General features: G+C 35.8%; 1 protein-coding gene across 1 annotated transcript in view; it reads right to left on the bottom strand.

The window, feature by feature from the left end:
• Nucleotides 1–2,656: 2,656 nt before the first annotated feature.
• The window catches only part of ZSWIM2 (zinc finger SWIM-type containing 2), a 40,510-nt gene continuing 29,838 nt past the window's right edge, over nucleotides 2,657–13,328 (bottom strand). Inside the window, exons 6-9 of the mRNA XM_003791452.1 lie at nucleotides 7,902–7,986; nucleotides 6,769–6,875; nucleotides 4,344–4,497; nucleotides 2,657–3,466 (exon numbers count right to left, since the gene is read on the bottom strand). Coding sequence (XP_003791500.1) covers nucleotides 2,657–3,466; nucleotides 4,344–4,497; nucleotides 6,769–6,875; nucleotides 7,902–7,986 — 1,156 coding nt within the window. The remainder of the gene's footprint in view (nucleotides 3,467–4,343; nucleotides 4,498–6,768; nucleotides 6,876–7,901; nucleotides 7,987–13,328) is intronic.

Raw genomic sequence — 13,328 nt, 5'->3', positions numbered from 1 at the left:
TCGTAACATAGAACTGGTAAATTCAGACTTGACCATGAACACCATCAGAAGTTTGAGCAGAGAGCCAGCCCTCCATGTTATCCACCAATGTTGAGCAGTGCCTCTTCTTGGGCTCAAACCTGTGACTGGCTGATAAAGAAGGAAAAGAACCTAAACTTGGTTTCTGAATGGGTGAGTTGAATATGTGAATATAAACTGAAAATGGATGGCAGTTGTTTTCCATTACTAGGAGTGGCCTTAAAAAGGGGTGGTGATAAATAATTTCCCCAATGGACAAAGCTTTGGCATTATCCATATGTCTATGCACATGACTTTACCCTAGACCTACTTCTCTAAATCTTTCAGTCTTTCTTCTTCTAGGCTCTGCACAGCCCGCTCATTTGCCACTGCCCTGAATCTGTTTTAGGCTGATCTCAGACCATTTTTCCGTCCTTACAAATAAGATGAAATTTCATCTTAGAAATCAGACCCTAATAACAAACTAAAAAGTGTTTAACTTTCCATCTCTGAGTCATCTAATTCATATAACCAACTGTGGGCAAAGCTTGCTTCTGCAGGCAATGAACGGATTGTTAGGATCGTTACTGTAATGGCTAGCTTCTACCGTCTGTCCTTTTGTAACCATGGGTATTTGTAGATAGTATATTACTGCAATATTAAAACTAAAGTAATAAATAACTGCAGAATGATCATTGACAAGTTTGACTAGCATATGAATAGTGTCAATATTATCTTTCTTCTAACTAAATGAGTTTTACAGCATCATCGTTTTTCTTAACTAGCCAATTCTTAACTTCTTTTTTCTTAACATCGTTTTTCTTAACTTCCCAATTTCTTACTGGTCTTTTATAGTTATTTTATGTGTTTTCTTTTCTAAAATATTTTTATCCCTCTTTTTTAGAAAGATTATTTTTTAACGGATATTACAATATCTATGAGAACATAAATAATATTTGATTAATTGTATAATTATTTTGCAGTTTCCTTAACTCTATCTTTCAAGACAAATAGACTGGTAAAATTCTGGATTGTTGAACAAATACAGTGGCCATCCATTAGTATATCAAAAACATGTCAAACATGTATTCAACTTGTAGATGCAGCTTGTGTTTTAATTAAGTCTCAGTTACTGTTTCTGAACTACATTTGGTTAATACTTTCTGTTTGTGATTGACCTCTAATTAATCATTTCTTTAAATTCAAAAGTAATTTTCAGAGAACATTTCTTGATATTTTAAAGATTTATTTCACAGAACTGTGTATTCCATTACCACTATGACAAAAAAAATGTGAAAATTTTTACCTTGTTATAGATAATAAAAATCAATATTATCAATGCTTTAGAAAATAATATTTCAAAGGCTACTGAACCAGCCATAGCATTTAAAAATAAACAACATAAGGCTAAGTGTGGTGGCTCACACCTGTAAGCTCAGAACTTTGGGAAGCCAAGGTGCGAGGATCCCTTGAAGCCAGGAGTTAAAGAGCAGCGTAGGCCACATAGTGAGACCTCATCTTTACACAAAACAAAACAAAAATTAGCATCATGTGTGGTACATGCCTATAGTCCCAGCTACTTGGGAGACTGAGGAGGATTTCTTGAGCCCAGTGAGCTGTGATTATACCACTGCACTGTAGTATGGGCAACAGAGACCTTGTCTCTAAAAAAATAAAATAAACAAAATAAGCATTTAGGGGTTATATTTTTTCTTTTTCTTTCTTTCTTTTTTTTTAGAGACAGAGTCTCACTTTGTCACCCTTGGTAGAGTGCCATGGCTCCAGCTCTTGGGCTTACGTGATCCTTTTGCCTCAGCCTCCCAAGTAGCTAGGACTATAGGCACCCGCCACAATGCCCTGCTATTTTTGTTGTTGTTGCAGTTTGGCCAGGGCCAGGTTTGAACCCACCACCCTCAGCATATGGGGCTGGCACCGTACTCACTGAGCCACAGGCACCACCCAGTGTTATATGTTTTCAAATGAACATTTTGGAAGCAATGGTTAATTATTTAAAAAATAAAGCAGGCTTTGAAAAACAGATCCTTTATGGGTGATTGCATCAAGGAATTTGGTAGTACTTATAAAATATAAGTTTCTTATAAATAAAACAGTAAAACCATTATAAATGTGGCATAGCTTATAGTATTATATTTTATTTTAATTTCATATATAAGAACTCCTTTAAGAGAAAAAAATGAAAAAGAAAACCACTGTCTAGATTTTCTCAACAATTTGAGATAATTATGAGTGCAAGGAAAATGCAAAAAATATACAAATACTTTGAAATAATTGTTGCATGTTAAATATTATCAAGCAACATATTTGAAAACAGTGACTCAAAACAGGCAAAATCTATTTCCTTAAGTTTAAAATGTAAAAAATATCAGTGAAAAATAAGATAGTAGGGCTGTAAAATTATTCATAATTTATAACATCTTGAACATACTTATTATGACACCCATGTTTTAAATTTTACAAGTAATGGGAACACTTCCTTAAAGTACAGTAAATTAGTCATAAACAAGCAGGCAAATGACAACAGAGAATTTTATACACATTTGTAGAGAATGTATATATGCTTTTATGTTCTACATATAATTTTCTACATCTTTAATATTTAATATTTAAATATTTTCTGATAGTAATCAAAAATATTTTTTCACAACTGAACTCCTTCTAACATTAAAGATAGCTCTGTACTTTTCGCATTTAAAGAGTGAGATCCAGTTTGTCTTGATAGCTGACTACATTTTTGTCTAATTTTTCGTATATAATTATTGTACCTTTTAGACAAACAAAGTTTAGTTGTACCACGAATGGCAGTAAGATTTAAATCCTCTGAAAGTAAAGTATTAGATCTCTTGTCTTCTCCTATTTTCATATCAAGAGTCTTTTCTGGAATGTGGTTAATACGTTTACAGCCTGTGGTCTTCTTCTGGCTTTGACCAGTTTGGTATTCTTCCCTGATGTGTGAGCTTTCCATTCCAGTGGGACATAAAATATTCTTATATCCAATAGGAGGAAGTAATGTTTGAGATGATGTTTTCCCAAATGATCTAGCGGGTAAATCTTGAAAATACCTTGGGAAATGTTGACTAATTTTATATTTATAAAGTAATTTTCTTGAATCTGAATCATCTAATTGGATAGAGCATAGATCTTCTACTGTTACATTCTGACAGGTATTTGTTGGAATCTGAGGTTTATTCAGTTTCTTGGAATTAAGTTGAGATATGCTGGGCAAAATTCCAGGTTTATTTTGTTTTAAGATTAATCCAGTGCCAGGAATAAAAAGTTGTGATTCTTCCTGCTTTGATGAATGAGTGATGTCTATGTTCAAAGCAGACTGTTGGTTTTGTCCATTCTTTCTTGTATTGTTCCAGATTAAAGGGTTATATATAACTTGCCCATCAACAGGACATGAATTGCACTTGTGGAATAACCAATTGTCAATACATTTCCTATGAAACTTAAAAAAATTATAAGTTAATCAGAACTATTATATAATGTCTTATTTATAACATATATTATTTATATAATTTTCCCCAAGTTTCATAATTGTGTGATTATTAAAACTAGCAAAAATAGAAGATAATATTTTGAAGAAGTTCACTTCCAAATAAAATTGTTTAAGAACTGATCTCCATTTTAATATTAAAATGTAAAGCACTTTTATTGATATCACTTTTATAAATTTAACTAATAGTCATTAGCTATTAATTTCATTGCTGTCTAATTATTTCTGAGTAAAAATTAATTAAAAAACTTAAAAAGCCATAACTAACTAGAGTTGAAAATGAATTTGATAACAGTAAGATAGAAAATAACAAATAATATATTTGCAAATAAAATAAGCAGCCATTTTAAGTAAGGGTGACTCTAAAGCTATAAATGCTTAGTTATTGAAACAACTTCATTTCAGAAAAACTTTGTTATAGATCAAACAGTTTTAGACTGCTTCTAGTTAGTTCAGATGACATAATAAACTAGAATGCCAATTGAGGCATTTCTATTTCCTCTAAAGAATCATAAAACACACAGAAAAACATTAATATTTTATAAGCCTTTTCTCTCCACAGATAACTAAAGTACATGAAAGAATCTAACTTAAAGTGCCATCTTATCTTTCCTAGGCAGTTATATAGAAAGAAATGAATCCTAATCAATAGGGGGGCAGAATCTGCCTTCTCAATAGTCTCTTCAGCAACTCTTCTGCCTATATTGTGCAAATTGAACATCTCTGTATGTAGTATAACTAAAAAGTGAAAAAAGAGTCTTCCGTTCTCACTTCATTTGTTTAAACTGACCCTACAAGGGAAGTCAAACTAAAATGATGTGACCTTTACCTTGTGGGTACACGGTAGCCATCTTATATATTGACCAAGATGAAATGCCTTCAAACAAAGTCGACACTGGTAGCCTGGAGCACGTAGCCTACTATTCTTTGTAATCAGTCTGAGAGGCAGTGACTTCACAGCATGTTTTGGTGTGTAAACCTGGCTGAATGAGAATAAGCAGAGAGACATGAATGTTCATATGTTACCAGGATATAATCAATAGCATAGGCAAATAACCTTTACATAAATAATGTAACTGAACCCAAGTTTTTCTTCAATCAAAGATAATAAATCTCATACGTTATAAAGTTTAAAAATCTACTCTATTGATCCTGAGCAAAATGGATCAAACTTTATAAAGAACAAAATTTTAGTCATAGCAAATAAAACTACAAACTTGAAATTTTCGATTTGTACTTTAATGTCAATAAAACCAGACTAAATTTTGATGAGAACCACATCCTCAACTTATTTCAGGCTAAGGCAAGATTGAGGCATGTATTTAGAGAAATACCACCCAATTTGCTCTGTCATCTGATAGAAAATGAAGTATATAGTAACTATATAAGTATATAGTAAGCCACATTAAATATCTCCGGCTACTATAAATTGGCAGATCATAATCTCAGAGGAAGTTTGTTTTCCTGTGGGATATAGACTTCAGCTTCAATATTATTAGACTGTACTAATATAACTCTAAAAGTACCAATCCACTTTCTCACCAAAAGTACTGACCAATATAACTAAGAAGACAGAATGTGAATTAACCGCTATTTAATGCCATTAGCAACTGGCAATACAGATAAATATTAAAAACAAAAGCTTGGTTTAAGGTCAGATGTATTCCTAATACACGTGTACAAAAGTCATTCGAAACAAAGTACAGATATGTTTTTTAGAAAAGTTCATTCCTCTTGTTACTCTACAGCTATATCCCTATCATACTCTAATTTCAATTAAAAATGTATATTTTTAGGATTCATTTAAGGTTGTTACCCCCTTTTTTTAAATCTTGAAACTCTCTCCTTTATTTATTCCATTGTCTATGTCTAGAATTTCCTTCCCAGCTCCTTTCTCCTTAATATCTCTGCAAGGAGAGGATGGACACAGAGAGGTAAGACAGTCTTAATCAGAAGAACTTGGGAGGTGCCTTAAACCTGGGTTAAAAGGCAGCTTCCCTTACAATCTAGTAGCTTATGTAGCCTGCTGAGGCAGGAAAGCCCACATAGGGCAGAGTTTGTGACCTGTCTGGAGAGATTTCTGAGAAATGGCCCTCACCCTACAAATCAAAACTCAAGTACTGTGAAGAGAGCCCTACATTGTACGTCATCCCACAGTAGCCTGCCTCCCTCAATCTTTTAAATCTATTCCTTAGTTATGTAATTTATCATTCCAAGAGGATGACATGTAATACCCAACCAGGGAAAATGGAGTTTTAGAGGCTTTGTATAGGTTTATTTTATGCCCACAAAAGTTATGATCTGAATTATGTGCAAGAGTACCCCCAGGGCATGGGCTAAGTATCCAATGAGGTTTGGATAGAAACTTACATATATGTGTGTATGCATAGGTCTGTGTGGGGTGTGGATGTGGGTGTATTATATATACCCATATGTATTTAGTTAGAACAAGCACAATTTTCGTTTAGTTAACTCACTGAATTTTTTTTTGTTTGTTTCAAATTCATCCTGTTCTTTTAAAATGGAATCTTTTTCATATGTTTTATAAAGTACATAATCTTTTAATAATACATAGTATGTTTAATTTTCTTTAATTGAAAAGGAGGGCATACAGCAAGAGGCCTGGAGGCCTATCCACTAGTAAGCAGTTCAGTCAATGTTATGAAGTATGACCGATCTGCTAAGCACTCTTTCTCCTGAGGGGTGGGGAGTAGGAGATAGAAGGAGAGGGAAAATGAAGCAGAAAAGACTTCCTTCCTCCAGAGATAGTTATTTCAAAGCAAATCTCGAATCTCCCTTTTCTTTATATGTGTATAACTTATGTCATTTTCAATTTCAGATTTATTTAGATAATTATTTAATTACTGAGGAAACTGCTATATCCTCTATTACCTAGTACAATCTCTGATAAAACTAATAGTAATGATAGATAACATTATTTGACTCATTTCACACTCATAAAATTCTTATGAGGTTGATTTTATAAATATCTCCATCTTAAAGATGAGGAAAAAGTGGCAGTTGTGGCAAAGAGAAATGAAATAATTAGCTGAAAAGTCAACATGTGGTTGACTAGGATTGTATTCAGGCAGGCGGACTCCAGAGCCTTGCTTTTCATTGCATGCTGGACCCAAGGATGTGGATATTCAATAAATATTTACTGAATAAGGAAATGAATAGAACTTATTAAAACTGAAAAGTTATTCAAAGATCCCAAGTCATGGAAAACATATAAATTCTTCTGAGAATCTCACCCTTGCTTTTCTTGAAAATGTGGCATCTTTTCTTCTATCTCATTTTCAGAATCTACGTATTTTTCATCTGATCTTTTTTCCAGTAATCTCCATCTTTGGTTTCTCTTCTATAAAATGTAAAAAGTAGATGTAACATTGAAAATAATAGAATTTTTATTTTATGGATTAAAATTAATAGGTTGCATAACAAAACATAATATAAATAGTACTTATTTTTAACATGCCTATTATTATTATTTTTTTTTTTTTGCCATGCCTATTATTTTTACTATGTTAATGTATTTACAAATTATTCGTCTCAGATACTGCATAGGTATGATAATGGCATTATTTTTAAAGGTAAAAATATTAATGATAATTATGGATTTGCAAATTTTATCTTGTACGGTAAGAAGAAAGTATCATTATTATTTAGCATCAGGAGATACTTTTTAAGTGTACACTTCAAATAACTTCAATGAAATTCTATGCTTCATTATTGTTGATTTTAAGAGAAAACCATAAATGTTTTGGTATTTTATAATAAGCTGATTTATAATGTTGAGACCTTTTTAAAACTGATTTTTAAGTTTGATGGCTATAATTCCTGTTCTTAAGATTTATTTATACTGTCATCAGATCTTTTCTATTTGTACTGGATTTTACAAATTACCCATATGATAACTGATTGCCTTTGTACATCCCTATGAGAAAGAGTTCTCCTAAAAATATGGTTTTCAGGGCCAGGCATGGTGGCTCACACCTAAAATCCTAGCACTCTGGGAAGCTGAGGCAGGAAGATCGCTTGAGCTTAGGAGTTTGTGACCAACCCGAACAAGAGTGAGACGCCATCTCTACTAAAAAGTAGAAAAAACTAGCTGGCTTTTGAGGCAAGTACTTGTAGTTCTAGCTGCTGGGGAGGTTGAAGCAAGGGGATAGCTTGAGCCCAAGAGTTTGAGATTGCTGTGAGCTATGACACCAGGGCACTCTACCCAGGGTGACAGAGATACTCTGTCTCAAAAAAGAAAAATGTTTTTAAATTAATAACCAATCAGGTATGTTCCAGTGTGTTATCTATTCTTATTCTTAGATTTACCTAGCTTTACAGCAGGACAAATACAAACACCATATTAGATTCAAAATGGATACTGTACCTCCCGAAATGTAAATGTGTGAGAAAGATGGCAGCTGCTATGAAAACATTGCTGGCATAAGTGATATTCTATACACTCGGTGCACCTGAAAATGCAAAACACCAAATATGCAAGAGACAAATCCAATAATTACAAAATTATTGTAATGATTTGGGGTGATAATTCAGACGAAAATTACACTAGGAACTATCCAAATACAAGCCTCATCTCAAATTACACTGTGTATTAGTTTTCTAATGCTACTGTAAAATATTACCACAGATTTATCAGCTTAAGCAACAAAAAATTATCTTACACTTCTGTAGGCTAGAAATCTGCCATGGGGCTAAAACCAAGGGGTTGATAAGGCTGTGTTACTTTTTGGAGACTCTAAGGGAGAATCCATTTCCTTGTTCTCCTTTCCACTTGGCTAAATTTCTTAGTTTATGATCTTTTCCTACTTTTAAAGCAAGGAATATAGCATCTATCTATCTATCTGCCTTTTGTCCATAGCCACATTCCCCTCTTACTTTCTTGTCCCTCTCTTCCACTTTTAAGGCTTCTTGTGATTACACTGGATCTATCCAAGGAATCCAAGATAATAACTTTATTTCAAGGTCAGCTGATTAGAAACCTTAATTTCATCTGCAACCTTACATCCAGGTTCTGGACCTAAGCATGTGGATATATTAGGGAGAGCCATTATTTTGCTCATCACATGCCCCTTCCATGATGCTTTCTCAGAATAGCTTGTCTTTTATTTATCTCTTCTCTAAATTCCTATAGGATCTACAGCTTATTATGTATTCTGTCATTGATTATTCTGTGTTGCTTTCCAATTGTTTCATGACTGCTAGAGGGTTTATCATTATACTTCTTGAAAACAGAAATTGTATTTTCACTACTACCCCACAGAATGGAAAAAAAATACACAAAATGTCTCAATTAAAGCTATTGATAAGTTACACCAAAGCACTTCCCACAAAAGCACTTTCCATGTTAAGCTTACATCATTTATATAAATTTTGCTACAAGCAGAGAATTTTAATTTAATTGCAACAAAGTTTACCAAACAAACAATATTCTGAGCAGTAGTCAAATAAATGTATTTTCTTATTCAAATTATCAAAGATTTAGAAGACTATTTCCAAGAGGAATTTGAGAAAATATGTTCCTCAGATATCTTAGAAGAGGCAAGTGCTAATTTATTCATTGTTACTATTTGTACATAGAAGGAAGATTCTTAATAATTATCATTAATGAGTTAGCACAGTGGTGCAATTTATTCAATTCACACACCAGAGTATGGTGGGCTAGAAAAAGTCTAACTTCTCTCTATATGAGGCTGTCCATAAAGTATCCAGCTAGGTATGTCTCTATTTTTCATGGCACATGGTTGGATACTTTCTGGACAGCCCTAATATATCTAACATTTTTGGAATTAACCTTTAAAAAGATGAAGTAGCTAACTTATGAAGCTCTAATGAAAAAGAACTCAAGCCAGGCCTAGTGCTTATGCTTGTAATCCCAGTAACTCTGAAGGCTGAGGTGGGATGATCTCTTGAATTTAGAAGTCTGAGGCTGTAATGAACTGTGATCCCACCACTGAACTCTAGCCTAGGTAACAGAGATATTTCTAAAAAAAGAAATAATAATAATTTAGAAGCTCCCTAGTTTATCTTGTCTCTTATTCAATCTTCTCCTAAATTATTGGAAATAGTTTTCAGGCTGATTGATGACTGTAATGCCAGTATTCAAGGGACTAGAGGAGAATGGAGTCATAAGTGTTGAAAATATATTATTTTACTTATAAAAGAGGGTTGTGACAGAGATTAGTAATTGTTAGTTAAGTCCACTGAAGAGAAGTTATGAAAGAGAAGATATTCTCAAATGAATATTCTCAAATGAGAATATAGATAGGGAACACAATAGTAGAGAATGTATTTACTTTGAGATGGCTGGAAGAATAATCCACCAGGCAAAGAGAGCAGTGCCAGAGGAGTATGCTGTCATCAACAAAGTTCTTAACAGTTAGATCTGACCATCTCTAAGATAATCTACTGAAGCCACATATTAAATGTTTGAGGAATACATTACTGTAAGGGCTGAGAATTTTAAACTGTGGTCCTTGTATGCCCTTGTCCTTCACAGCTATTACTCCTAGCTCCACTTTTAACATGAGACCTTAGCCCCTTACTGTTCCTCTCCACTCCTCTTGAGAAAATTTAAATTATTTTTTTCTTTAATGATGGCTGCTGATATAAAAGATCAAGTCCTTCCTTTTCTTAGAACCCTTTAACTGACGTTCCTGAAACTAGCTGAACACCTCCTGCTAAACATCTATAAAAATCCTGCTCTTTCTCCTCTAGTTAAAATTCTCCTTTGGAGCCTTCTCAGGCCATCCATTCTTAAAGCCTGTCCTTAACAATTTTCTTTTGTGTAATTCACACAGGAAACAAGACTGAATTCAAAGGAGAAAGTATAATTTGCTTTTGGAGGCTATAAAAAAGTTCTTTGGTTTTATGAGGGAGTTTTACAAATATATGTCTAAAACTTAATTTTGGCTCATCATAATGTAATTTCAGAAAAATTAGAAGTAAACTGATATATTTTAGAAAAAAAATTTTTTTTGCAATTTTTGCCTGGGGCTGGGTTTGAACCCACCACCTCTGGCACCCTATTCCTTTGAGCCACAGGTGGCGCCCTTAGAAAAATTTTTAAAAGACATTGAAGCAAGATATTTTCTTTTTAATGTACTATTAACTTAAAATTTTAACTAAGAAAATATAATTTCCCAAGAATAGAAATTAATACTTTATTGTAAAAATTATGCTAAGTTTGGTGGTTACTCACAAAAGTCATGAAAATTGTTTGCTCTAATAATTATACTTTTTCTGTTGTTGTTGATGTATTAGACATGAAAGAAAACAAAACCCACACTGACAGCAATTTGAAGTAGGGGGTGGAGAAGTGTGGGAAGGTGGCTGACTAGAAGCAGCTTTCTCCAGAGGCTCGTGCCCAAAGGGAGAGATATTGGACTGAAGTGGATGGAAGCTGAATGAGAGGGGCTCTGCACTGAGAGGACTGTATGAGGTACTGTGAGAGCCAAACTAACTCAAATCAAACTATCTCCTTTTTGTTAGGAGAAAACAACAGGCCGCCACATACCAAGGACATTATTGCATACCTGGGTGTTGGGCAAGCCCCCTTGTGCACTCAGCCCACATCCTGACCCTCTCCCCTCTTTGCACTTGTCACTCTACTACGCACATGCCCCACTTGCCCCCTTTGCACGTTTATCCCTTTCTTCTCATTTGCTCACCTGAGACAAAGAGAATTTGTCCCTGAGCCAGTCATCTCAGAACACGACCACCCTGTACCTGTCAGTTTGGGACAGACATGGTTTACCTACCTACCAATAACGGGATGGAGTGGGATGGTCAAATGGGAGGGAAGAGGGAGGGGTATAAAAGGACTTTCTGGATAGTCTGTAAGGGCTGTTCCTGCTTTTTCTTAAAGGGGCAGCCCAGGCTCTGAGCTTGAATAAAACTCATGATTTTTCAGTGATGTTCGGACTCTCAGAGTGGTGCTTGAATTGAGTCTGGGGGCTTACATTTGGGGGCTTGTCCGGGATTCTAGCTCCTCTGAGAGACCCTCAACATCTAAGGGACATTGATTGGTGAGATTTGTCCGCTTGTAAGCTGTCTAGTGTCATTTTTGTGGTCTGTCTCTGTATCTGTGTTTGTGGGTCATGGCTGAACGGGGAGGTGGATGCGCCATGGCCCTGAGCTGTGAAGGGGGGGAGAGGATATGTCTTCTCCTACTACATATACGTTTTCCAGGGACCAGTTTGGAGGCAGGTGACAAGATGTTCTGGGAAGGAAGCCCAGTGCGTGGTAAGATCCTCCTACTCGGTCAGGGCCAGTGTGGGTTCGAGTCCCCCTGGACAGTGTGCTTGTATAAAGTGCTTAAGTGTGAGTTTTTTTGTTAACTTACTTTCTCCTTTCTGTTTGCATTTTAAGAACTGTCCACTGCTTTTCCTTCTTTGATGCCTTAACCCATATATGACACTATGTAAAACTTGCCAATTAAACCTACACGGGGTCTGCTTACCTTACTTGTGTTCGAACTGCAGGTTTCAGTGTTTCACCTGGTGTCTCTGTGAGGACTGGTCGAGACCTCGGTCCCTCAACCCTGAACACTATTTTGAGTGGATCACAGACCAATTCCTTCAGGGGACTCTTTCTGATTTCAACCTGGATGAAATCGCAGTCTTGGCTTTCCTTTTCTACTTTTTACTCTAACACTGTCTATCTACCTTGATCTTGTCCCCAACCCCCTAAATCTCATGTTTTCTTTACATGACCTAACAAAAGGAACTCCATTTGCCTGGTCATGGAAGCAAGTTGCGAGATCCGTGGGAAAGAGAGCCCAACGAATAGTAAGGTTTGCATACCCAGAGGAAGAGTGTTTGTTTTGTTAAGCAAAGGTCTGCTGTTGCTCCATGTGTTCTAGTATACCTGGAACCCTTTATCATTCTGAATACTCATGGCATTTATCCAAAAGGTGTAGCAGTGAGGGCTGTCACGTGGAACACCCCATTGGGATGGTTAGCTGGTCCTGTCTCCCGTGCTCCCTTTACTCGGTAACTATGTGGTGGGTGCAAAACACCAACCCTGCAGAGTGTCTTGCCCATCTATTTTTCCATCACCTCCAGGTGGTCGAACCAGAATTTGAGGGACTGGATACAATCCTACAACTTTTGTCAGCCTACACAGGGGTCCCTCATCACCTAGCCAAATTTTCCTTTATACCAGGGCTAGATCTCCATCCCCACCAGGGAAGAAGGCAGCCCAAACAATACAAGCGCAAACCCCCTAACCTGTGTAGATGCACCACCACCACCCCACCATTGGGAATAGTTGTGGGGTGGCTCTAAGATTTGGCTTTCCTTAGTCTTATTGGCCCAGCTTTCTGGCCACTTGTTCATCAGCTTCTTAAAGATTGGGGCCAAACCTTTGCTTATACCATACGCCTCCTATGCCAAAAGAGATTAATCTAGATCTAAGCCCACCCCCTTTATGGGTATTTGGGAAGCAGACTTTCCCATTCCTTTGGAGGCCCAAAAGGTAATCCCATTGATGGAGAGATAAGGCAAGTTATGACCACCGAACAGGGCCCCACCATTGACCCAGTTCCAGTTTTGCCTAGAAACCTGGAAGGGAAAATTTTTACCTTTTGTAGGTATTTTGTGTAGTGTTTGCTTAGTGTGTTTATTGTTGTACTTTGAAGATAAAATGGGACAGACATCATCTTCCCCCATTGAACTAGTCTTGGGACATTTCAAGGAGATCAAGGCCAGGGCCAAGGACTTGTATGTAGATATCAAGAAGGCCCGCCTCCACACATATTGTACTAATGAATGGCCCAGCTTTGGAGTCGGGTGGC

The sequence above is a fragment of the Otolemur garnettii genome, unplaced genomic scaffold, assembly GCF_000181295.1.
Source record: "Otolemur garnettii isolate 467f Iridium unplaced genomic scaffold, OtoGar3 scaffold00048, whole genome shotgun sequence".
Classification (NCBI taxonomy): domain Eukaryota; kingdom Metazoa; phylum Chordata; class Mammalia; order Primates; family Galagidae; genus Otolemur; species Otolemur garnettii.
This window is presented reverse-complemented; position numbering and strand designations above follow the sequence as displayed.